The sequence below is a fragment of the Amblyraja radiata genome, chromosome 8 (genome assembly GCF_010909765.2).
Source record: "Amblyraja radiata isolate CabotCenter1 chromosome 8, sAmbRad1.1.pri, whole genome shotgun sequence".
NCBI lineage: Eukaryota > Metazoa > Chordata > Chondrichthyes > Rajiformes > Rajidae > Amblyraja > Amblyraja radiata.
This window is the reverse complement of record NC_045963.1, coordinates 12,823,065-12,849,751: the sequence shown is the minus strand read 5'-3', so window position 1 is coordinate 12,849,751 and position 26,687 is coordinate 12,823,065. Positions and strand designations below refer to the sequence as shown.

Genomic DNA, 26,687 nt, shown 5'->3' with positions numbered 1-26,687 from the left:
CCTTTCTCGACCTTTCCCTGGTTGGAGTGGTTTCAGTCAAAGCTGAAGACATGAATACAGTAAATTCTCGCAATAATGGACATCTATATAACAGATTTTGGTTATAGTGGAGCTCGGCTCCTGTTGCACCACCGCACCACTTACCCAATAAGCTGGAACCACGTGGCATGCTTACAGTTGTTGGAGCATGTGTGAGTACCAGACCTGTCCCTGGTACACCTCATGGGGAGCCGGGGACTCTGGGGCTTCCGGCATGTGAATTCACGCTTGTTTAACCCCATTGTCGCTGTGTTTCTTCCCTCCCAGCCTTGGGTTAAACTTTGCCCCTCGCCACTCGGACAATTGGCAATGATGGACACCTCCCCCCCCGTGCCCCCACTCCCACCCCACCCACCCCCAAGGTCCATTATTGTGAGGGTTTACTGTATACATTTCCTTTCACCATTTATGAATTTAGAGGAAACTAGAGTTCTACTTAACCACCCGAGCCTTAAAGTCCAGAACTATCTTTATATCCTCTTTGTTCTTCCAAATCTCCTTAAATTCCACCTCCACATTGAAGATTTTTATCTCATGTCCAAATGTTTTTTTAAAGACATCAAATATTACCTGATCATATGTACATGTAGGGCAACAGTAGCAATCTAACTCGCAGATCCAAGGACCCAGGTTCAATCTTGAACAAGTGTTTTGTACGTTCTCCCTGTGACCATGTCCATCTCCTCTGGATGCTCCAGTTTACTCCCACAGGTCAAAGGTGGGTTAATTGGCTGTTGTAACATTATTCCTTGATTTAGTGTGGGTGGTATAATGATCAAAGGAGAATTGAGGGGCATGTAAAATTGAATGAGTTACGGGTAATGAGACATAGGATTGCCCTATCAGGAGCCAGTCTTAGGTTGGATGGGCTGAGTGGCCTTCCATGAAGTACCTAAGGGCACTTTACAATGTTGTTGTGTCTTTACCTTGACCTTGATCATATATCTCCTGCAAAAGGTGGAATCCAGCATCCTTGGGATCAGTTGATACGAGCCACAATACAGCTTGTCCTATTGAGAAGACTGCTGGATTTCCTTTCCATTCATGTGTCAGGCTCCGAAGTAGCTCAGTATTTTGATAGTTGTTCAACAAAAATAAATAATCATCTTGAAGAAAAACAATCCATATATAAAATATTAGAAAAGGGTTCATATAAGGCAAACTGGCAGCAAACCAAATTGAATTATAATCTGACAACTGACAGCCTGCCCAACCTTTCCCTATAGTCGAGGTCCTCAAGTCCAGGCAACATCCTTGTATTGTAAATATTCTCTGCACTCTTGAACACAATATTCCAACGTTTTGTACAGTGTAACATAACATCCCAACTTCTATACTCAGTACCCTGTCTGATGAAGGCCAATGTACCGAAAGCCTTCTTGACCAACCTATCTACCTGTGACATCACTTTCAAGGAACTATATACCTACACTCCTAGATCTCTCTGCTCTATGACACTTCTCAGGGTCCTACCATTCATTGTGAACGACTGCCCTGATTTGACTTCCCAAAATTCAACAACTCGCACTTAACTACATTAAACTCCATTAATCATTCCTCAGCCCACTTGCCCAGCTGATCACGATCCTGCTGTAATGTTTGATAACTGTCTTCGCTATGTACGAGACAATACGATAGAACTTTATTTATCCCAGGAGGGAAATGATCTGCCAACAGTCATAAAAACACAAAATACATGATACATGAAATTAAAGTACTGAGTGAAAGGGATTGGGGATGTGCAAAGCTTGGGGAGGGGGGAGGGAGTCAATCTCAATCTACCCCACGACAGAAGGGGGAGGAGTTGTACAGTTTGATAGCCACAGGGAAGAAGAATCTCCTGTGGATTTCTATCCTGCATCTAGGTGATACCAGTCTGTTGCTGAAGGTACTCCTCAGGTTGACCAGTGTGTCATGGAGGGAGTGAGCTGTATTGTCCAAGATGCTCTGCAGTTTGAGGAGCATCCTCTCCTCCAAGATCACGTCCTATGAATCTAACTCCGCTCCCAGGACAGAACCAGCCTTCTTGATGAGTTTGTTGATCCTATTGGCGTCCGTGGCCTTCGCCCTGCTGCCCCAGCGCACCAGGTGATACCACCCACTTTAGTGTCATCTACAAACTTACAAACATGCCTTCTCCATTCATGTTAAAATCATTGACATAAACCACAAACAGCGACGGGCCCAGCACCAAACTAGTCACAGGCCTCCATTCTGAAAAACACCCTTTCACCATCACCCACTGCTTCCATCCATAAAGCCAATTCTTTATCTAGTTGGTTAGTTCTCCCTGGATCACATGCGATCTAACCTTCCAGAGCAGCCTACATGTGGAACCTTATCAAATGCCTTGCTGAAGTCTATGTGGGCTTGCCCTCAGCAACCTTTTTGGTTATTACTTCAAAAAACTCAATCAGATTTGTAAGACACTATCTCTCATGTACAATACCATACTGACGAAGGGTCTTGACCCGAAACGTCGCCCATTCCTTCTCTCCAGAGATGCTGCCTCACCCGCTGAGTTACTCCAGCATTTTGTGTCTACCATACTGACTATCCCTAATCAGCCCCTGTCTAGACATATTCCTGAATGCTTCATCAAAACTTCTTCCATTAATTGGAGTATTGTGGTGCGATTCCACCTCCATCAGTTTCACTCATATACTGTACCTTTGAAGGTACAATATTGAATAATGCCACCATCTAATGAATTTTGATTGTGGTCTCTATCTTTGGATTGGAGTTACATACCACTGGCAAAAATGTAATTGAACAGATGTTAAGAAATTTGAAGGCAAATTCCAATTTGAACCAGGTTGTTAGAATAGGTTTGGGCGTGATCAGCAGAAAATGGGAAACACATCAAAGTGAGGGAAAATAATTCGCCTTTAGCTGCCTCCTTATAAAAAAAACGATATTGTAAATTAATCGATTCCAGGCAGCAGAGATTAAAGTGTATGGGCCACAGGCAGCTCACTGGTGGAGACAATTCAATTGTAATTGTCTTTTAAAAATGATGTTCAGAATGTTTACAGGACCACAATTCACCAAGAGCTATATCATAAATATTAGAACATTCTTGATTCTAACCTCTGAGGCTGATTACATCATATTTTATGGAATCAGAGTTCTTATTAATTTAAAGGATTCAACCAGGCATCCATGCCGTTGGTTAAGCCTCTTAACTAACCACCTGTTAAAGGAGATTGAATATATTCTTACAACTTAGATTACACTTTTACAATACTTTTCAAATCTGCTGCTGGTAGTTTAGCACCCCAGTCTAACTTTGCATTTAGAATCACACCAAAACAAGGATAATTAAGAAGTACATTTGAAAGACCACAGATACATAGTTCTTTCACTTTAGCCAATAACCAAAATTAAGTTAGGGAGTTTTTCATTATAAAGTAAAAATGGATGTAATACCATATTCTAGTTTCATATTTTTTTATCAGAAATTAGCAGAAATAAGATATATAGCAATAGGCTTGTATTACTGTGTGCTGCCAATGATAACTTGGAACTCCAGAGCATAGTAATTAGGAAATTCCAGTCAGTAGTTTTTGATTGTACCTATTAATATCAGGCATTAACACTGGTTCTACCAAACCTTATCCATAAAAGGGTAGAGGCAAATGCCAATATTGCATCTGAAATTAAATGAATGTTTAAACCTGAAGCTCTGTTGCCATAGCTTGGGTGTTTAGGCCGAGGGCAAAGTCAAGTGGGCTAGAATTTAAAAGTTGAATCCATAACATTTCTCAGGAACGTAAGAACATAGCAAGATATCTTATTTGGCCCAATGTCACTGCTCCACCATTTAAAAAGATCACAGCTGATCTTTTACCTATGTGCCACAATTCTACATATCACATAACCCTCAATTTCCTGAACAACCTAAAAATCTATCAATCTCGGTCATGAATTTCCTCAGCAACTGAACTTGCCCTTTTGTTTGGGACCAACAAAATCTGTAGTACAATGATTTCCAAAGAATAAACACAGATTTAAAAAACAAGCATGATTGTGATAGATTTAAACATAGAATGGATAATAGTCACGGTGGCACAGCGGTAGCGTTGCTGCCTTACAGCAAAATGCAGCCCCAGAGACCCGGGTTCGATTCCGACTACGGATGCTGTCTGTATGGAGTTTGTACGTTCTCCCCGTGATCTGCGTGGGTTTTCTCAGAGATCTTTGGTTTCCTCCAAAGACGTACAGGTTTGTAGGTTAATTGCCTTGTTTAATTTGGCTTGATAAAAATGAAAAATTGTCCTAGTTGGCGATATGCAGAGTACTGTCCTGCCGACTACAAAACTCAGAAGGTTCAGAAGAAGGAAACAAACAAGGGGAGTAGCTTAGTAAATCTAGTAAAGTTCTATTTGTAGAAAGGAAGCTATATTTCAGAAAAAGCTGGTAAAATGTTGGGTATATTGGGAAATAGAGGTACATATCAGGAAATTAGAGCTGATTAAAAATCATAATTTTTACAAATGTTTACAATCTTCCAATAGAGTTCTAAAGTTATCTTCACGTGAAGCTTAGTTCAGTTTGTGAGTGCCCAGTTTGTAAAGATAAGTAACATGAATAGAATTAAATCAATACAAATAGCGTAAATTACAGGTACATGTATAATATTTTTGATGCTATCCTAGACTCGCTACAAATATCAACACAGGATTAATATCCTGAATTTTCTACCAAAGACTATTGAGTTGGGTTCCTTCCTAAATCCCAAACAGTTTGCCTTGTCCTTTTGTTTGGGAACAACTAAGTTTCTGTCAAAGAGTGTTTTCCGTTGTACAGACATGTTTCTGAAATCATGACTTTATGTTTGGTTGGTAGTGCATCAATTCAAGCTAATGGAATCTATACTGGGCTGGCCTGGAAGAGTGTAAAATCTATCATATCTCCGCAGCCAAACTCCCAATAATTGGTGATAGGAACATGCTTATTTGCATAATGAAGCAGTCCATATGCAACAAATGAATGTGGTCATAAGATGGTCTGATGAGGTTATAGCTGCTACGACAATTTGAAGGATCAATCTGAAAGCTTTAGTTCCTAGACTGCATCCAGCTATTAACTTTAAAGAATAAGGAGTGATAGTATACAATAATACATCAACAAATATATTCTGTTATACGACTCAAGATTACGAGGTTGTTCAGTAGGCTGTAATTCACCTTCAAAGCAAGTTACTGAGAAAGGGAAATGTTGCAATGGTAAACCTTAGAAAAAACATATTTAGAAACAAGTTAGCATTTAAGTTCTCTCACAATATTAATTTTAATCAACAAAATATAATAAATTCACTTGAATTCTTACCCAAGCTGAACCTTTTGGAATCATGAATATATCCCATCGCCCCAGTCAACTCCCCAACCCTGCACATGCAGAGAACAGCTTTCTTATGCACACCACATTTATTATAGACAGTCTGAGCCAATGCCATACACGTTTCAAAGTCTTGTAGCTCAGTTTCTCCATAATCGTAAAGTGCATCTCCCAGGGCTTCAGAACATGTCAATCTAAAAGACGAAAAGAGAAAGTAGCAAAGTACCAAAAAAGTTTAAAATCAAGTAACAAAAAAAAACACTTAGTCATTTGGATGCAAAATGATCTGTAAATTAGGAATCTTACAAGATGTCATCACCTTCAGAGGTTTACACAAAATAACATGTGGTGCCCATCACACAACCTACCTGATTCTCCGTTCCATTGACTTCATTGGGAAAGAAATCTGCTGGAGGTATATAACATTTTCATTTTGTACTGCCGCAATAGTTGGATTTCATAATCAGCATCTTATCTTTGTGAGGATACAAATTATTAAGAGCTCAATACACAACAGAGCTTTTCAAATTTAGAATGGTGGCAGGCACCCCAAAATCCAGCTTAACAAAGATTCCTGGGAATATGTCATTATTCATCTTCCTCCAGTCCGAGAAACAGCTATTGTCATTTACTTATCTAGCATCGTAGCCTTGCTACTGTATAAATGCCTGTCAATGAAACATGTTTCGATTTTGTTAACACGCCTGTTATATGGCACCTTATTAATTGTTTGCTGGAAGTCCATGGAAATATTACCCTCAATATTCATTACCTTATCAAACAATTCTATCAAATTATTGAAACACTATCATTTCAACTAAGTATTTATTGAAACATAATTTATTCTTAACACATCCATGTTGACTTGTCTTAATCTTGTCCCAGATCAATATTTTTAAAATGTCTTTCCACCAAATGAGTTCAAACTGACTGCCTGTAGTTGCAAGGTTAATCCGTAGTCCCTTTTATGAACAAGGAATTAGTATTTGCTATTCTCAAGTCATCTGCCACTACGTCCAAACAGCATTCAAAGATTATGATCCTGTAATTGGGTCATAACGTCATAAGTGATAGGAGTAGAATTAGACCATTCTACTCCGCCATTCAATCATGGCTGATCTATCTCTCCCTCCTAACCCCATTTTCTTGCCTTCTCCCCATAACCTCTGACACCTGTACTAATCAAGAATCTATCTATCTCTGCCTTAAAAATATCCACTGACTTGGCCTCCACAGCCTTCTGTGGCAAAGAATTCGACAGATTCATCACCCTCTGACTAAATAAATGTCTCATCTTCCTAAAAGAACGTCCTATAATTCTGAGGCTATGACTTCCAGTCCTAGACTCTCCCACCAGTGGAAACATCCTCTCCACATCCACTCTATCCAAGCATTTCACTATTCTGTATGTTTCAAAGAGGTCCCCCCTCATTCTTCTAAACTCCAGCGAGTACAGGCCCAGTGCTGACAAACGCTCATCATAGGTTAACCTACTTATTCCTGGGATCATTCTTGTAAACCTCCTCTGGACCTTCTCCAGAGCCAGCACATCCTTCCTCAGATATGGTGCCCAAAATTGCAAAAACGGCCTTACCAGTGCCTTATAGAGCCTCAGCATTACATCCCTGCTTTTGTATACAAGCCCTCTTGAAATAAAATCTGGCATTGAGTTTGCTTTATTTACTACTGATTCGACTTGCAGATTAGCTTTTTGGGAATCCTGCACCAGCATTCCCAAGTCCCTTTGCACCTCTGATTTCTGGATTCTCTCCCCATTTAGAAAATAGTCTACACCTTTATTCCTCCTGTAGATCAAACAGTAGGAACATGACTCCACACTTTGCTACACTATATTCCAGCTGCCACTTCTCTGCCCACTCTCCCAACCTATCCAAGTCCTTCTGCAGAGTTCCTGCTTTCTCTACACTACCTGCTCTTCCACCTATTTTCATATCATCCTCAAACTTAGCCACAAAGCATTCAATCCCCTCATCCAAATCATTAATACACAAGAGTAGCAGCCCCAGCACCGATCCCTGCGGAACTCCACTAGTCACTGGCAGCCAACCAGAAAAAAGCCCATTTATTGCCACTCTTTGTCTTCTACTATCCAGCCAACCTGCTAGTCTATGCTCTTTGATACCGTGGGCTCTCAACTTCCTTAGCCGCCTCACGCGTGCACAAGGCTTTCTGAAAATCTAAGTAAACAACATCTACTGACTCTCCTTTGTCTGTCCTGCTATTTACTTCTTCAAAGAATTCCAGCAAATTAGTCAAGCAAGACCTCCATTTCACAAGGCCATGCTGACTGGCCTATTTTATCGTGAACTTCACAGTATTCCGTAATCTCATCCTTTATAATAAAATCTTACCAACCACCGAAGTCAGTTCCCACTATTCTGCTTTGCTCCCTTCTTGTGCAGTGGGGGTAATATTGGCAATTTTCCAATCATCTGGGACCTCTCCTGTCTCTAGTAATTCTTGAAATATCACTCTCAATTTCTCCACAATCTCTAACGCCACCTCTTTCAGAACCCAATGGTGCAGTCCATCTGGTCCAGGTGACATCCACCTTCAGCCCTTTCAGCTTTCCAAACACCTTCTCCCTAGTAATAGCCACTCCATTAATTTCCATCCCCTGACTCTCTTGAATTTCAGGCACGTTGCTGGTATCTTCCACTGTGAAAACTGATGCATAAAAGTTATTCAACTCCTCTGCCATTTCTTTATTCCCCATTATCACTTCTCCTGCAACATTCTCCAGCGGTCCAACTTCCAGTCATGCCTCTATCTTACTCTTTATATAACTGATGAAACACTTGTTATCCTCTTTTATATTATTGACTAGCTTACCTTCGTATTTCATCTTTTCTCCCCCTATTGCCTTCTTAGTTACCTTCTGTTGTTCCCAATCCTCTGGTTTCCCACTAATCTTTGCAGTGTTATATTAGTGTTTCTTTTAGTTCTATACTGTCCTTGATTTCCCTTGTCAGCCATAGTCACCTCTTCCCCCTAGAATCTTTCTTCCTCTTTGGACAGAATAGATCCTGCATCTTCCAGATCATTCCCAGAAATTCCTGCCATTGTTGTTGCACCATCACCCCTGTTAGGGTCCCTTTCCAGTCAAGTTTGGCCAGCTCCTCCCTCATGCCTCTGTAGTCCCCTTTGCTCAGATGACATACCAACATATCCGATTTCACCTTCTCCCTCTCAAATTGCAGATTAAAACGTATCATGTTATGGTCGTTACCTCCTAATGGTTCCTTTACCTTGAGTTCCCTTTATCAAATCCGGTTCATTACATAACACTAAATCTGGAATTGCCTTCTCCTTGATAAGCTTTACCTTGAGTTCCCTTATCAAATCCGGTTCATTACATAACACTAAATCTGGAATTGCCTTCTCCTTGATAAGCTTTACCTTGAGTTCCCTTATCAAATCCGGTTCATTACATAACACTAAATCTGGAATTGCCTTCTCCTTGGTAAGCTCCACTGCATGCTGCTCTAATTCCGTTCCATAATTCTCTCAAAATCCGAAAAATCAATGTTCATAAATCATAGGGGCAGAATTAGGCCATTCGGCCCATCAACTTTCCTCCACAATTCAGTCTTGGCTGATATATCTTTCCCTCTCAACCCCATTCTCCTGCCTTCTCCACTTAACCCCTCTGACATTCAGAGATAGAATCATAGAGCTATACAGCATGGAAAGAGGCCCTTTGGCCCAGCCTATCCATGCCAATTAAATTAATTGGAATAAGGGGTTAGTCCTATTTGCCTGTAATTCGTCCATGGCCCTATAAACCCATCCTATTCATTTATCTGTCCAAATATCTTTTCGGTCATTGTTGTATCCAATTCTGTAGACCGATGACTTACCTTACTTTAAGCTCGGACAACTTTTTTTTTGGTTCTGATTTATCTGGACCAGATCCACTTTTACCCCATTGATTTAAGTAAGGTCAACGTTTATGTTTATTACTATTCTGATTGATCTTAACAAGAAATAAAATATACGTTTGTTCACTGGTACGACCAAAATAGGAAAATCCTCTGATTAAAGTATAAAATTGTTGATGTTCATGCCTCTTTACACGTCAGTCAATGAAAATTCATTGACTACCTATCATTATTTGACTGAGATTTCTGAATGAGAAAATCAGAGTATGAGGTTTTAAATGCAGAATTTTCTTCTCTGGTTTCCAGTCAGCTGTATTATACTTAACTTTGTTCTCCATACTATGTTCTATGATAACATTTGTTCTATAATAATCATTTAGTTAAGATTATTACCTCTGTTGCATAACCCAGCGTATGACTAGATCCAATCGGTTGTGCGTCAATGCACATTTCACTCCTTCCAGTGACATTTTTGCAATAGGTGGATGTCTGACAGCAGAATAGGAGTTAATTACTGCTTCAAAGAAATCCAAGAGAGGAGAAACATACCCTTCATATTCTGTGACAGCTGAGGAAGAAAATGCTAATATGTAAGTTTTTACAGCAAAATACTTGAAGTACACCTTGTTATAATTATTTTGCTTTTTAAAATTGCAAATGGAATCCTGAGAAATATATTTAAAAGAGACAAATAGTTATATTTTTAGCTCACCTGCATCATTATGAAGAATGAACACAAGCCAAACTATGCCTCACATAAGGGAGAATAAGCACAAATTAAAACAGATGTCTGGTGCATCACTTTATGATCAGTTCAGCAGGAACTCAGGTAGAGCTCCCTGGAAGACTCTCCCAGCTGAGGAATAATATAAGCAATTGGATCTATCTTAGTTCCAATTATTTTATTTGCCATAATGGAACCTCTCTTTATTGAGAGGGAACTTTATTACCACAAGGAATTATACAAACCTGCCATCTCACCAAACTATAAGATAATCAGATGTTGACTGAAAGGAGTTAACATTTCTGTGGTGTGTGACCTGGACAGGAATTTGAAGATAGAAGCATCCCTAAATGCCAGTTGCCCTCAGAGTTCTTGGTAATAAAGGCTGCCAAAGACTTGATAAGTCGCTGCCGAGCATCTTGCAGATGGTATCCCCTACAGAAGATCCCCCAGAGACGATAGCCACTTTTGACCTTATATGGAGCCAATATATGTTCAGATGTAAATGGATGACAATGTCAAGAAGATTGTTCCCTCTTTAACTGAAGTAAATCTATCCTGACATCTGTATTGAGAGATAGATTATCAGCAGTGATGTTACCACCTTGATGATGGGTATTAAAGTGCATCCATTTCACTACTTCTTCTAAAAAGTATTCAACATGCAATACACAGGCCTCTGGATAACAAATGGGTTCTGCTTTTAAAGATATTCATAAATCAATTTTGTCCATAATGTATCCATTGGTTTTGGTTAAGACCCTGTATCAGGAGCAGGAAAGATGACCATTATAGAGCAATATATAGCAGTGGGATAGAGGTTGGAAGGTAATAGGTAGAAACAATGGGGATGGGATGATGTACAGATGTACAGATGAAACTAAGCGAGGGGGGGTGGGGGTGGGGGGAGGGTTGGAGTGCAAATGATCAGGGAGGTCATGATGAGCGAGAACAAAGGCTAGGAGGTGACTGCTAAAGCTAGATGTTGACAAGATGATGGGCAGATGGAACCAGGTGGGGGATGGGAAGATGAAGAAAGAGAAAAAAACTAGGTAGACTGATATGGCAGGAGAGCACAGGGAAATGGGTTTCTGAAATTGGAAAATTCATTAAACTACCCAACCAGAAATGAGATGTGTGTTCCACTTTGCTCTTTGCCTCTCCATAGCATATAAACCAATGGTATGAATATTGAACTTTCCAATTTCAGGGAACCCACATCTGATGCTCTCTTCCTACACATACTCATCTATCCATCCAGTTTTCGTCATGCCTTCTATCCTCCCCTTACACCCCCGTACCGTCCCCCCCACCACCAAACTGGTTCCATCTGTCTATCATCTCCTCCAATTTTGGCTCCACCTTTAACTGACTTGCCTTTGTCCAAACCTGAAAAAAAAAGGTGCTGGAGTAATGGCCCTGTCTCACGGTACGTGTTCATTCCAAGAGCTCTCCCGAGTGTGCCCTGATTCGAACGCGGAGATTTACAGTAATGGCCGCTTGTCGGTACTCGGGGCTCTCGTGGACATTTTTCAACGTGTTGAAAAATCTTCACGAGTCTTCCCGAGCTTGCCTGCCATTAGCGAGTCTTCCCGAGTACCTGCCGTTAGCGTTACGAGCCGCTAAGAGACGTCCCCGAGCTCCGACGTACCCACTACGTTCATTCTCCGTGCTTACCACGAGTTTGATTTTTTTTTAAACTCGGGAGAGCTCTTGGAATGAACTCGTACCGTGGGACAGGGCCATAACTCAGAGGGCCAGGTAGCATCTCTGGAGAGTATGTATAGGTGGCGTTTTGGATCTGGTCACTTCTTCAGACTGATTGGGGGAGGGGTGGGGGGAGAAAAAAAGATGGAAGAGAGGAGGGCAGGACAAAGCCTGCCAGGTAACAGGTCGATGCAGGTGAGAAGGGTGTTTTGATAGGGTGATGGTTGGACAAAGCCAGGCTGTTCTGATTAATCCGTTTCTCGACAAAAATGATTCATGATTAATCACCCATGATTAATCAAGATTTTATCGATTAAAGTGATTACACTTCTAAACTCCCTTCTCTAAAGCTAGTACTAGAATACGATGGTACAAGAATTCCTTGTTTTGTAAATAAATGTTTGGTAACTTTTCAGCCAGTTTATCCAGTAAAGCTAAGCAAAAACATAGACATAATCAAACAGTTAAGAACATTTTGAACCGTAAAATGTCAAATAACTGGGTTGAATTTTAAGGCAAAGTCGGATGTCTGTGCAGGTTTCTTGTGAACAAAAATAATGGGAATTTTGTAAGGTGCAAGCATTGTGAAATAACTTTCAATTATCAGCCACCCCCATTGTCATTCAAATATCATCTGGAACACAAACATGCCTTCAAATTTGAACCAGTGTCTTCAAACAAGTCGGGTGGCATTCCATCCTGCAACTCAGGGAATAATTAATTTGCATTTCAAGAAGAATTCAACAGAAACACCTGAGTTTGTTATTGTACGTTTGACAACTTTAGACAGAATTCCGTTTGGCCAGAAGTGTTGACATCAAAAATGGCTGGAAAGTACAAGGTCTGAAAACCCCAAGTACGAGAGACGGAATTAGTGATATGGTTATGATATTTGAAACAACACTCCGGGAAAAAATGAAGCAGGAACTGAAGGAAATACTGGAATCTGGGGACCGCTTTTCACTCATTTTAGACGAGTGAACCTCAAAGAGAAATTAACGCTACATGTCCCAATTTACCACACTGACAAGCTCTTTGGCCTCAAGATGATTCAATGGTTCAATGTCTGCCAAAAAAGGACTAAAACCGATCATTGATAAACTTGAAACTTTTGACATTGATATTAAGAAACATGTAGTCGTGATGACCACTGATGGAGTCGGTGTCATGAAGAAGATTGGTTAAAAATGAAGCATTTTCCAGCAATTATGTCATTCCCTTAGACATGGTTGATATGTTGTACAAGCGGCCATGTAACATGTCTGTTGATGGTGATGAAGATGAAAATTAAGAGGACGACATCTATGAAGAAGTCAAGATGAGGTGTCCAATGATGAGGACGAAGGTGATGGAGTGTGTTCAAGATCAATGGCTGATGTTCAACTTGCAGACAACATTGCTGAATTGATTTTAAAAATCCTAAGTTTTTCCGCAAATCACCCGCGAGAAGTGATTTAGTGTAAAATCCATTCAAATGTGAAAAAGGAAATGAGATGGCATTGATCCGTTACTGCAAAACACGTTGGATTTCAATGCTGAGGCGGATTTTGGAACTGAAAGATGCCATACCAACAGTGTTTTGTGAGCTTTCATCAATGTTTTCGTCTCAAATTGAATTGTGGCTGAGTTAGCTGAAAGTTTGGATTTGATTTAAATGAGTGCCCTTGCCCTTGGTTGATATGATTGAAATTTACTCAAAGCTGACAAAATATTTCATTTCTTGCTGATCAATTTGGAGTTGCAACCTGGTGATATCAGTAAAAAACTGTATGAAGCTCTTTGCGCCTGGATTTGGCAGAGAGGAAAACCAGGCATTTCAGGACTCCTCAGGTACTCGGATGATCCAATAGATTATGACTCTGCCTGGAACTCCCGACTTGTGTTCCCACCACAAAAGATCTTGTCAAAATTGCGAGAGATGTTTACATGCGGCAGTTCTCAAACATAGACAATGAATTATTTGGTGACAATGATAAAGAAGATAATGATTAAGCTGTGCCCACTGAAAACAAAATAAATCAGAAGAGCTTGATGCCATTCTCTCCAGAAAGAATAGAAGCCAAAGCCAATTGGAGTCATATTCAAACACACAGAAAATTTTGAAGATATTGAAGTGAGAAATGGCTACCCCTGAAAGAACATCGAAATGCACAAGCACACATGAAAAAGTGTACAGAGCACTTAGGGCAATCCTCTTAGCTCAATTGAATCTGAGAGATATTTTAGTGCCACTGGCTTCGTTGTTACGAAATTGCGCACATCATTGAGTGATGACACTGTTGATATCTTATGATATTTGAGATCTTACCTAATGACAGTCTAAAGTAGGTTTACATTTGTTAAATAAAGGTAAATTTGCCTTGAAAAATTGAGTTTTAATTTGAAAATCATGAAAATCTGATTTTTGGGAACTAATTAATTAATCATTATATTTTCAAAATTAATCAATTAATCAGAAAACAGCCCCAGTTGCACATTGTGAAGCTAGAGGTAGGAATATAGGTGAGAGGGGAGGGGGAGAAATAGGTGTGTGATCAGGTGGGGCACAGGGAGGGATGGGGGGAGGGGGTGAGAGGTGGAAATACAGCGAAAGAAGGGAGAGAGGGAGGATTGTGTAGCAATCTAAAATTGGAGAATTCAATGTTCACACCGTTGGACCGTATCCCAAACAGAATACTAGGTGTTGTTCCTTGAGGTAACGTGTGGCCCCACTGACAATGGACAGAAAGGTCAGTATAGCAATGGGAAGAGGATTACAATGGTTAGCAACCGGGAGATCCAGAAGACCTTAGCGGATCGAGCATAAGTGTTCGGCGAAACAGTCACCAAGTCTACACTTGGTCTCGCTGATGTACAGGAGGCCCCATCAGGAACACAGGATGCGGTAGATAAGGTTGGATGAGGGGAATCGCAGCCTCAACTGGAAAAATTGCGGGGTTCCTTGGATGAAGGTGAGGGAGGAGATTTAGGGACAGGTGTTACATATCCTGCTGTTGCAAAGGAAATAATTTTGGTGGGTTTGGTCGGATGGGATGAGTGAACCAAGGATTTGCAGAGGGAGCCGTCTCTGTGGAAGGCGGAAAAGGGTGGGAGCACGTTGGAGGTGGTGAAAATGGCAGAGGTTGCAGAGTCTGGTGGGGTGAAGTTGAGAGCAAGGGAAACTGTATTCTTGTTTCGTCAGAGGGTGTAGGGGGGAAGCAAGAGCAGAACTACGGAACAGAATATAGACGTGGGTGAGGGATCTCCATCTATGACAGGAGGGGGTGAAACCACATTTACTAATGAAAGAGGACATCTCAGATGTCCTAGAATGGAATGCCTCATCTTGGGAGCAGATGTGGCCAAGGCAGAGAAATTAAGAATAGGGGATAACGTATTTGCAAGAGGCAGGGTGGGAGAAAGTGCAATCCAGATAACTGTGGGAGTTGGAGGTTTGTCGTAGACATCAGTCGATAGTCTGTTCCCTGTGATGGAGACAGAGAGAAGAAAGGGGAGAGAGGTATTAGAGATAGTCCGTGAATTTGTGGGCAGTGTGGAAGTTAGTTGTAAAGTTATTGAAATCAATGAGTTCTGCATGGGTGCTGGAGGCGGTGTAATGTAGAAAGAGTTGAAGGATGGTGCCAATGTACATTTGGAATGAGGGCTGTTGTATGCAACTGTCAAAAAGGTAGGCACAGCTGGGACCCATGTGAGTGCCCATATTATTAAAGCTTTATTACAGACACAGGTCCATATAACACACCAAACAGAAAAACAAGAAGATACAAAAATACATTAAAAAAATTGCATATTAGCCTATAAAATATACAAGCTATTGCACCAATGCAGTCTTAGCCTAGAAGTGAATCTATAGCAGCTTTTCAGAGGGCTGACTAGGGCTTCAATTATATGGTTCTCTGACTTGTCCAGTCGACACATAAAACTAAACATCAGCTGTCTTAAGAGTGCCTCACAGGTTGGCACTCTAGTGGACACGAACAATTGACTGGCACTATGCCACCTAGGGACACAAAGCAGCATCCTCATTGCATCATTGTATGCTACCTTGAGTCTTTGCATACTCTTTTTCTTATACTTCGACCACAATTGGGCTGTATACAACGGTGTGATGTAGGTTCTGAACAGGGAACACTTCACAGAGTCAGAGCACATATAAAACTTCCTTATAAGCATGTTCGCTTGAAGATAAGTTTTACAGCGCTGTCGGTATAGCTATACCTTTAACTTGGAGAAGGTGTGAGGTCAAAGGAGAATTTGATGAGGGTGAAGACAAGTTCCGCCTGGCGGAGGAGATGGTTGGCAGATGGAAATTGATTGGGTCTCTGTTCAAGGAAGAACTGGAGGTCCTTCATGGTGGGGGATAGAGGTTCACGTCCAGTCCCATTACACCTCCATCCCCTACCAGGAAGGTCACAAGGCCCTCCGGTTCTTTCTTGAACACTATCTGGCCTCCTCACCTGTATCAACCTATTACCTACCAGGCTTTGTCCAGTCCCTCCTCCCTTCCAACTGTCTTCCCCCCTTGCAATCAGTCTGAAGAAGGGTCCCGTCACCCATCCATGTTCTCCAAAGATGCTGTCTGTCCCGCTAAGTTACTCCAGCATTTTATGTCTATTTTCGGTGTAAACCAGCATCCGCTTTCTATCCATTTAGTTATCATCACCCCATCTGTTTACATGTATCACCATCCTTCTATATACTGGTCATCTTTTCTGTTGCCACTTGGTCTTCCAGCATCGACTTGTATCTTTTGTCTCCACAGATGCTGCCTAACCCGCTGAGTTCTTCCAACCTTCTATGAATATGGCAATGACCAGATATGTTGTTGAGTGATGGATAAACATTAGATAGGTTAACTATTCTACACTTTTTTGGAGTATTGAGATAATTTATGTCCACTTCAGAAAACAGATGGATCCTTGAAGTACTTCATTTCCTTTGTGTTGCGCATTTCAGTTTCCATTTTTGAGCTAATGATTGAGTCTCTTCTGACTGAGGTGAGAATGACACGAACTGAGCCATGATTGACAAGTTTATGAAAGCATAAATCTAGATATTGGACTGCATTTATTTTTGATGCAATAAAATAATATTGTGTTTAGTGCTTATGCCATATTGGAACCCTTCATTGTAATATTTGTAATTGTAATGTTGTTCAATAAAAACCTACAGCATTACCACCCAGAAAGAAGCATTAAAATATGACCTGCGGGTTCCTGACTGGGTCATAATCAATGCAGAACAACTGGTGATATATGGCTCTGTTTGAAGTCAAGCATTCAATGAAAGGTGCCAGCCTTTGATGTTACATTCCCATGGGACCTAGGCAGCAGCAATAGACATGGGAAGAGCTAGCGTGCAGTAAAGAAAGAGAAAGTTCCCAAATTACTTGGAGAAAAAAGTGCTCATTAATGAGAAAATGTTGTGAGGGTCATGAAACTCTACTAACACCATTTGGCAAGATTTTTTAAATGATCTCCTCCAGTGAGAATCCACACATAATAGTACAGGGCACAAAAGAAAATCTGTGAATTTGAGTTATTTTGTATGACCTGCAGATGACTAAAAATATTGCCCTCTCATGCTGTCAAAGATGTGTGTGCACATTTTGTATGACCTGCAGACGACTAAATAATGCTGCCCTCTCATAAATATATACGCACACACGCAGGCTACAACACTCGTGAACTCATTTGTCTTTTGCAGGAGCAGACACATATCCCCCCGCATCTCTTCATCATAAGAGGTGTCGTACTTGTGCAGTCGAACTGTGCAGTGAGCTGATACTGGGAGGCATAGACAAAAGGACAAGACACATGTGAATGTCTGTCAACTGAGCCAAGTCTGGTTCAGGAGATTGAAACAATGGTGGAATGGTCTTGGTGTAGGTAATAGCACCTTCATCTATCCACTTCAAGATGATAGCTAGCTGTCCACAACATTATTATCTCTCCCTCACAAGGTCACAAAATCACTTCCCACCACAGCCTCTCACGTATGCTTCACACCCAGTCATCCCCAGCTGCTCCTCAAACCATTGGCACCAATCTGAAGCCAGGAAAGATTTGTGGGTTGTCAAAGTCATTTAATGTATGTAAATGCAAAATGAAAAAAGAAAATCGGAATACAGCCACAGTCCGGTAGGCGGCGCGACTCTCGTCAGCAGCAGCCTCTGCAGTCCGTCTGCGTTTTTATTATTTTATGTCTATGTTTTTATGTAGTTTTTGTTATTTTTTGTTGGGGTATGTGTGTGGGGGGGTGGGGGGGGAGGGGGTAACTTTTAAATCTCTCCCTGCACGGGAGACCCGACCTTTTCTTTGTCGGGTCTCCGTTGTCGTTGGGGCTGCAACGAGGAGCGGCCTCCAACAGGAAGACCGGGGGCTGTGGTGCCGACTACTCACCTCACCGTCGCGGAGCTGGCCGAGTCCAGAGCGGGTGGAGCTGTGGTGGACGCTGCTGCGGCCCGACCCCCGGAGATTCGGTGGCTGCAACTGCCGGTTTGGCGGGCGGCACCGGGAGCCCGCGGGTCCCTGGAGGGAGACCGCTTTTCGGGGCTTCCGCAACGGCGACTTCTCCCGCCTGAGTTGCGGGGTTGAAGAGCTCCTGGAGCGGGGCTTTACAGCACCGCCCCGCGCGGCTTGGAATGGCTGCGGGACTCTGCGAGCGCGCGCCGGGCGCTCTAACACCAAGACCCGGTGTGCGACCTTGCATCACCCGGCGTGGCTTTAATGGCCACGGGACAATTCGCCATCGCCCGCCGGGGGCTTTGACTTTGACTCTGACATGGGGGTGGGGAGTGCAGTGGAGAGAGAAGTTTTTTTGGCCTTCCATCACAGCAATGTGATGGATGTTTATGTAAATTATGTTGTGTCTTGGGTCTATTTTGTTTGTAATGTATGGCTGCAAAAACGGCATTTCGTTTGGACCTCAAGGGGTCCAAATGACAATAAATTGAATTGAATTGAATTGAATTGAATTGAGAGAACACTGCAATAGAGCGCTGGGATACTGAAAGTCACTTACACATATTTTCAAATGAGAAAGATAGATAGATAGATAGATAGATAGATAGATAGATAGATAGATAGATAGATAGATAGATAGAATCTTTATTTGCCACATGACCAGGGTTGGTGGTATTTGGGTTCGGTACATGATGGTACACTGCTTTGTACAACTTTGCAATGGAAATATTACTATTATTTGTATTATTTGATTTTCCTTGGTTATGAAATATCTTCAATACACTAGCGACGTTTAATTGCATTCTCATTTGGCCCATAAATTGTTTCAGTGTAGAGGTACGGCCGATTGGTATGGCAGCAATTTACATCGCTCAGAACCCTATGGTATCTTACCTAGAAATGGTTACTAATTAAATCCTTTTTACATCTACATGCCCAAGCAATCCGTTGATTGTTGCCAAACTATTATCTAACACTTTTCCCAATAGAAATTGTTGACTTAGCGCGGCACATTTGTTTGTGAAATAATTTGATTTACAGTATGTCAAAGGTGCCATGTCGTTTAGAGCCATGTATGTGACCGCCAATGTAAAGTTGATTTCTATTAGTCATAGAATCATACAGCATGGAAACAGGCCCTATGGCCCAACTTGCCCATGCCGACCAAGATGTCCCATCTACATTAATCCCAACTGTCTGCATTTGGCCCATATCTTTCTAAACCTTATTATCCACATACCTGCCCAAATGATTACAGGATTATAGGGTTCTTATTCCAATTTCAGGATTCCAATTACAGGCTTCTTCATCCCTATTGGTTTGACCTAATAATACCTAATTGCCTAATAAAGGTAAACTTTGTGGGATGGACTCATTTGAATGAAAGACTGAAATATATGAGAAAGTTTGCAAGGAGTAAAGTTGCACATTTACTGTAGTGCCTTTCTCATTTGACAATTGTGTTAGTGGATTTCAATATTCAAGTGCTGCATTGTAGTATTATCTGTGGTTGTTTTCTGGTTGCTAGAAGGTTGTATTATTTCTGTTTCATGTTGCCCATTTTATTGGTGCCTCATTTATATTAAGAATTGAAAATAACAGCTAACGGTGGGAGCATTAGCCAAAAGTAATTGTTTGTGTGGGAAAGAATTACTTTGCGCTGATCAAGTTCAATTGTTGTGAACTGAGTGAACGACGATGCTTCTACTGCAGAGACATTCAGTTCTTCTTTATTGTATATTTTGAATTGATGAAGTGGTGCTATGATACAGAACTCCATGAGGGATTTCATATTGCAGAATAAGTTTGGACCTCTTGGCTACTGCAGTGACACTTATTTGGGTTATAGTACTTGTCAATAAGTGTTTGCTGACCCAGAATGGAGAGCCTTGCTATGTTCTACTCCAAATTTATGATTATGTTCATAAACTTCCTCATGTTTTCACAGGCAGAGCCCTTTTTTGTGCTTGTTTCATAGACGTTCCTTTGCCATCTGAATTATTTTCTATCTTCACTGAGCTTTGTCAGCTCTTGCAGACCACTGCTGTATCCTGATTTGTTACAGCAAAACCATCGAGCTGCTAAACTAATTACCAGAATGGTTGCCCTGACAATGACAACTGCTTTTCCTGCCTTTCCCAATCACATGACCTGAGGTATTCCAGCCAAGAAACTCCCAGAGTTTGAGTCATTATTGCACTCATCCTTTTGCTTATACCTGCATCCTGCACTGACCAACATTTTCTTGTGTTTTCAGATATTATTTCCACAGCTGTAGCAATATTATAGGCTATTTCAAATGTAGTCTCCAAAAAAGCCAAGGCTGCATGGATTAATCTACAAGTCTACATGCCAGTTCAGAACTCACAATGAGATATCAAGTGTCCGTGGACTGCAACCAATTTGTCAACAATCTAGTGGATGTGGTCTTGTATCAGGTCTTTTCCAAAGAGCTCAAATGAGGACTATTATGGTTGAAGAAGGACAGATAAACATGGATATGCTTGGCACAATGAGAGTAGCCGAGAATGTGCCTGTCATCAACCTTTCACAGCATTTGACATGAAGCATGGTGGCTATTCGTGTCAGTCAGAAAATGGTCTGCATGCATCCAACCACCCTCTTCCACTATGGCACTGGATTCCCAGTATGTCAGGGGTTGTGATGGCAGAAGTACAATCTCTTTTCCAGCAGAACAGGCTCTCTGTTGCTTTGGCCTAGGAAAGGCCCTGTGTGGGCCTATGTAACAAGAATCCACTGCCCTCTGTCAGGATCTGGATGCCATTGGCTAGGACAGCATTTATTGCCATTCATGGATGTCTTGGAAAGGTCTTTGTGTGCTGCCTTTTTGGTCTGTGAGGCCACTTTTGGAGCATTGTGTTCAGTTTTGGTTGCCCTGCGACAGATGTGACGAGCTTTTCTGGAAAGAGTGCAGAGAAGATTTACAAGGATGTTGCTTGGACCTGAGGGTCTGAGCTATAGGGAGTGGTTGAGCAGGCTAGGACTTTATTCCTTGGTGTGCAGAGGGATTTGGGGTGATCTTATAGAGGTGCAACATATGTTTAAGGTGACAGGGAAAAGATTTAATAAGAACCTGAGGGACAGGTTTTTCAGAAAGATTGGTGAGTATATGAAACGAGCTGCCAGAATAGGTAGTTGTAGGTTATAGATAGTGCAGGTGGGGCATCTTGGTTTGCGTGGGCAAGTTGGGCCAAAGCGCCTGTTTCCATGCTGTATTACTCTATGACTGTGCAACCTGTCTGACAGCAGTGGCGAGGAAGTGGTCCCGGACTCTCCTGAATCTGGTGATGTGAGAACAAAGTCACCAAGCCCATCGGTGAGGAGGATGCATGACCTCCGAGCTACTCAAAGTTTGCAGCAAAGCCACCATGTTGGGAGAGTACAGAGGACACTGAGTCGGGAAGTGGCGCCGTTCTCATAAACAAACCTTTATGAATGCAGAGGGTGGATTTGTGAAAAAAGGGTCTACCAGATTAACAAAGCTGTGCTTACTACAACATTTCAGAGGGTGTTTAGAGGGACTGTATAAAAATAAAAAAGAAGTATAACATAACAAAGATGAGTGGGAAGCCAGAGGATTGGGAAACTTTTAAAGAGCCACAGAAGATAACTAAAAAGGTAATACGGGGAGAAAAGATGAGGTACGAAGGTAAGCTAGCTTCTTTAGGTATGTGGAGAGGAAGGTAAAAGCTTCTTTTGGTATGTGAAGAGGAAAAAATTAGTTAAGTCCAAAGTTGGACCCTTGAAGACTGAAACAGGTGAATTTATTATGGGGAACAAGGAAATAGCGGACGAGTTGAACAGGTACTTTGGATCCGTCTCCACTAAGGAAGACACAAACAATCACCCTGATGTACTAGTGGCCAGAGGATCTGGGGTGACGGAGGAACTGAAGGAAATTCACATTAGGCAGGAAAAGGTGTTGGGTAGACTGATGGAATTGAAGGCAGATAAATCCCCAGGGCCTGATGGTCTGCATCCCAGGGTACTTAAGGAAGTGGCTCTAGAAATCGTGGACGCATTGGTGATTATTTTCCAATGTTCTAAAGATTCAGGATAAGTTCCTACGGATTGGAGGGTAGCTAATGTTATCCCACTTTTTAAGAAAGGCGGGAGAGAGAAAACAGGGAATTATAGACCAGTTAGCATGACATCAGTGGTGGGGAAGTTGCTGGAGTCAATTATAAAAGATGAAATAGCAGCACATTTGGATAGCAGTAACAGGATCGGTCCGAGTCAGCATGGATTTACGAAGGGGAAATCATGCTTGACTAATCTTCTGGAATTTTTTGAGGATGTAACTGGGAAAATGGACAAGGGAGAGCCAGTGGATGGAGTGTACCTGGACTTTCAGAAAGCATTTGATGAGGTCCCAAATAGGAGATTAGTGGAAAAATTAGAGCACATGGTATTGGGGGTAATGTACTGACATGGATAGAAAATTGTTTAAGAAGGAACTGCAGATGCTGGAAAAAACAAAAGTAGACAAAAAATGCTGAAGAAACTCAGCGGGTGAGGTAGCATCTATGGAGAAAAGGAATAGGCAACATTTCGGTTTGAGACCTTTCTTCAGACTGATGTCGGGGGGGTGGGGGGGGGAAGAAAGGAAGAGGCAGAGACAGTAGGCTATTTGTGGTAGCTGGGAAGGGAGAGGGGAACGAGGGCGAAAGCAAAGACTAACTGAAATTAGGGAAGTCAATGTTCATACTGCTGGGGTGTAAACTACCCAAGCGAAATATGTGTTGGTGTTCATCCAATTTACGCTGGGCCTCACTCTGGCAATGGAGGAGGCCTAAGACAGAAAGGTCAGATTCAGAATGAGAAGGGGAGCTGAAGTGCTGGGCAACTGGGAGATCAGGTTGGTTAGTACGGACTGAGCGGAGGTGTTGGGCGAAGCGGTCGCCGAGCCTACGCTTGGTCTCGCCGATGTAGAGAAGGTGAAACCTATAACAGCGGATGCAGTAGATGAGGTTGGAGGAGGTGCAGGTGAACCTCTGCCTCACCTGGAAAGACTGTTTGGGTCCTTGGATGGAGTTGAGGGGGGAGGTAAAGCGACAGGTGTAGCATTTCCTGCGAAAATTGGTTGGCAGACAGGAAACAAAGAGTAGGGATTAACGGGTCCCTTTCAGAATGGCAGGCAGTAATTAGTGGGGTACCGCAAGGCTTGGTGCTGGGACCGCAGCTATTTCCAATATACATTAATGATTTAGATGAAGGGATTAAAAGTAACATTAGCAAATTTGCATATGTCACAAAGCTGGGTGGCAGTGTGAACTGTGAGGAGGATGCTATGAGAATGCAGGGTGACTTGGACAGGTTGGGTGAGTGGGCAGATGTTTGGCAGATGCATGGCAGATGCAGTTTAATGTGGATAAATGTGAGGTTATCCACTTTGTGGCAAAAATAGGAAGACAGATTATTATCTGAATGGTGTCAAGTTGGGAAAAGAGGAAGTACAACGAGATCTGTGGATCCTTGTTCATCAGTCACTGAAAGTAAGCATGCAGGTACAGCAGGCAGTGAAGAAAGCGAATGGCATGTTGGCCTTCATAACAAGAGGAGTGAGTGTAGGAGCAAGGAGGTCCTTCTGCAGATGTACAGGGCCCTAGTGAGACCACACCTGGAGCATTGTGTGCAGTTTTGGTCTCCAAATTTGAGGAAGGACATTCTTGCTATTGAGGGAGTGCAGCATAGGTTCACGAGGTTAAATCCCGGGATAGCGGGACTGTCACATGTTGATAGAATGGAGTGGCTGGGCTTGTATATTCTGGAATTTAGAAGGATGAGAGGGAATCTTATTGAAATATATAAGATCATTATGGGTTTGGACATGCTAGACGCAGGAAACATGATCCCGATATTGAGAGAGTCCAGAACCAGGGGCCACAGTTTAAGAATAAGGGGTCAGCCATTTCGAATGGAGATGAGGAAAATCTTTTTCACACAGAGGGTTGTGAATCTGTGGAATTCTCTGCCTCAAAAGGCAGTGGAGGCCAATTCTCTGTATGCTTTCAAGACAGAGTTGGATAGAGCTCTTAAAGATAGCGGATTCAGGGGATATGGGGAAAAGTCAGGAACGGGGTACTGATTGTGGATGATTAGCCATGATCACATTGAATGGCGGTGCTGGCTCAAAGGGCTGAACTCCTGCACTTATTGTCTATTGTCCATAAGAGTTACCTACATTCTTGCAGTTCTACTATGCTGTGACGCTATTGACCCAATTTGGATCATCCAAGTCAGAGTTGCAAATAGCTTTACAGCCTTATGCTTTTTGCTCCACTGAAAAGGAACAACCTTCCTACAGGAAAGCACAGAGTTGTAATAGTAGGCCAAGTAAACGCTTATGGAAAAACATATGGAAGTTTGTGAGATTAAATATTTAGGAGAATTAACATGATCATTGTTAGTGTATAGGTTTAAGCTTATTTTGTCAAGTTTTTATTCAATAAAGATATTGAGGAAGATTAATTATTTTGCTCCACGACACTGCTTCCATGACATACTGCTAAGGTCAATGATGCATCGTTTGACAGGAAAGAAGAGTCACTACAAGGATTAATATTAGTTCTTGTTACTAAGGAACCCTCTTCAACAACGCATGCATTGTAAACAAGTTAACATCATCAATTGTGAGGTCGATGTCAATAGATGGGGTAAAAAAAAACTTAATTGAAGTTATTACTTCAAAGTGAAAATGTCATGTCTCAAGAATCCAATTTGCAGGTGGTTAAATACCCAAGTAATTAACAATATTCCAAAGATTTCACAATTTTCTGCAAAACCTCAGTGCTTGATTGATTTTTTTTTTTAAATCACAACTGGCTTTCGCTTGCAAAAGATTGAAGAAGAATTCCGACTCAAATTGCCAGCTATCCTTGTTCTCCAGATTTGCTGAGTTACTTCAGCACTTTGTCAGTTTTTTAAACCAGCATCTGCAGTTCCCCATTTCTATATTCTGAGTTTAAAAGAAGCTTGGGGAACAAAACTTGACTGGTTAAAGGAAGCGTGGGGACTTTGGCCAAGGTGAGTTTGAAAAGGAGCAGGGTAAAGGGGCTGCAATGAGTTTGATACGAACAAAACTGTTCTACTAAAATAAGATATGTTTAACTTTTTAACACTGCAGATGCTGAAATCTGGAATTGAATCAGTATGCTGGAAGAACTCAGTGAGTCTAATGTTTAATTCTTGACTTTGAAAGACAACAAGGAAAAACATATGTTTAAGAAATAACTGCAAATGCTGGAAAAATTGAAGGTAGACAAAAATGCTGGAGAAACTCAGCGGGTGAGGCAGCATCAATGGACCGAAGGAATAGGTGACGTTTCGGGTCGAGACCCTTCTTCAGTCTGAAGAAGGGTCTTGACCCGAAACATCACCCTATTCCTTCGCTCCATAGATGCTGCCTCACCAGCTGAGTTTCTCCAGCATTTTTGTCTACCAAGGAAAAACATATAGTCGATGCAAGATTTTTATGATAGAAGCATAACACATAGGAACAAGGAAAAGGCAGAACTGACCCTTGAACTTTTCCATGATCTCCATATTATGAAGGATTCCTCTGGGGCAATTTGCTACATATATAGCAGCTGCCTTATATTGTTTATCATCAAAGAGTTTTGTAAAGCTGAAAGAAAAGTAGAATTTCCAAATTAGAAACAAATAAATATTTTCCTACTGGAGCTTTAGAAACACACCTTGTTTAGAATGTATTACTCAAAATCCTTGTTTCAATTAATTCTGAACTCAATAAGCACATTTTTCACTGCAAAACTATCACTATCATAAACATTTAGCATGGAAACAGGCACTTTGATGCAATAGGTCCATGCCAACCAAAATGCCCCATCCAACCTGGGTTTAGCTGGGTTTACTAAGCTGTCCAAATTTCTTTTAAATGTTGTTATTGTACCCGCCTTAACTACTTCCTCTGGCAGTTTGCTCCAAATACCCACCATCCTCTGTGTGAAAAAGGTGCCCCTCAAGTTCCTATTAAATCTTTCCCATCTCATCTTAAATATATGATCTCTGGTTCTTGAGTTCCCTACCCTGGAAAAAAGACTGTGCATTCACTCTATCCCCCTCATGATTTTATACACATCATCCTTCGGTCTCCTGTGCTCCAAGGCTCCTAGCCTGCCCAATCTCTCCGCATAGCTCTAGCCCTCGCGTCTTGACAACCACCTTGTAAATCTTCTCTGCATCCTTTCTAGCTAATGGTATCTAATGGCACTAACGTCTGTGGTGATGAACTGCTCTGAGAGGTTGATTATGGCGCATATCAACTCCTACCTCGACAAGAACCTCGACCCTCTGCAGTTTGCTTACTGCCACAACAGATCAATGGTGGATGCAATCTCACTGGCTCTCCACTCCACTCTGGACCTCTTGGACAACAGAAACTCATATGCCAGGCTGTTATTCATTGACTACAACTCGGCGTTTAACACCATCATCCCCTCCAAGCTGGTTACCAAGCTCACGGATCTG

The 26,687-nt window shown here is 41.7% G+C and overlaps 1 protein-coding gene across 2 annotated transcripts in view; it reads right to left on the bottom strand.

Annotated features, from left to right (window-relative positions):
- clhc1 (clathrin heavy chain linker domain containing 1) overlaps positions 1-26,687 on the bottom strand; it is a 52,122-nt gene that overhangs the window by 1,438 nt on the left and 23,997 nt on the right. For both annotated transcript variants that reach the window (XM_033025202.1, XM_033025204.1), the window contains exons 7-10: positions 25,718-25,824; positions 9,675-9,849; positions 5,371-5,573; positions 966-1,145 (exon numbers count right to left, since the gene is read on the bottom strand). In XM_033025202.1, the coding sequence (XP_032881093.1) occupies positions 966-1,145; positions 5,371-5,573; positions 9,675-9,849; positions 25,718-25,824 (665 nt within the window). The remainder of the gene's footprint in view (positions 1-965; positions 1,146-5,370; positions 5,574-9,674; positions 9,850-25,717; positions 25,825-26,687) is intronic.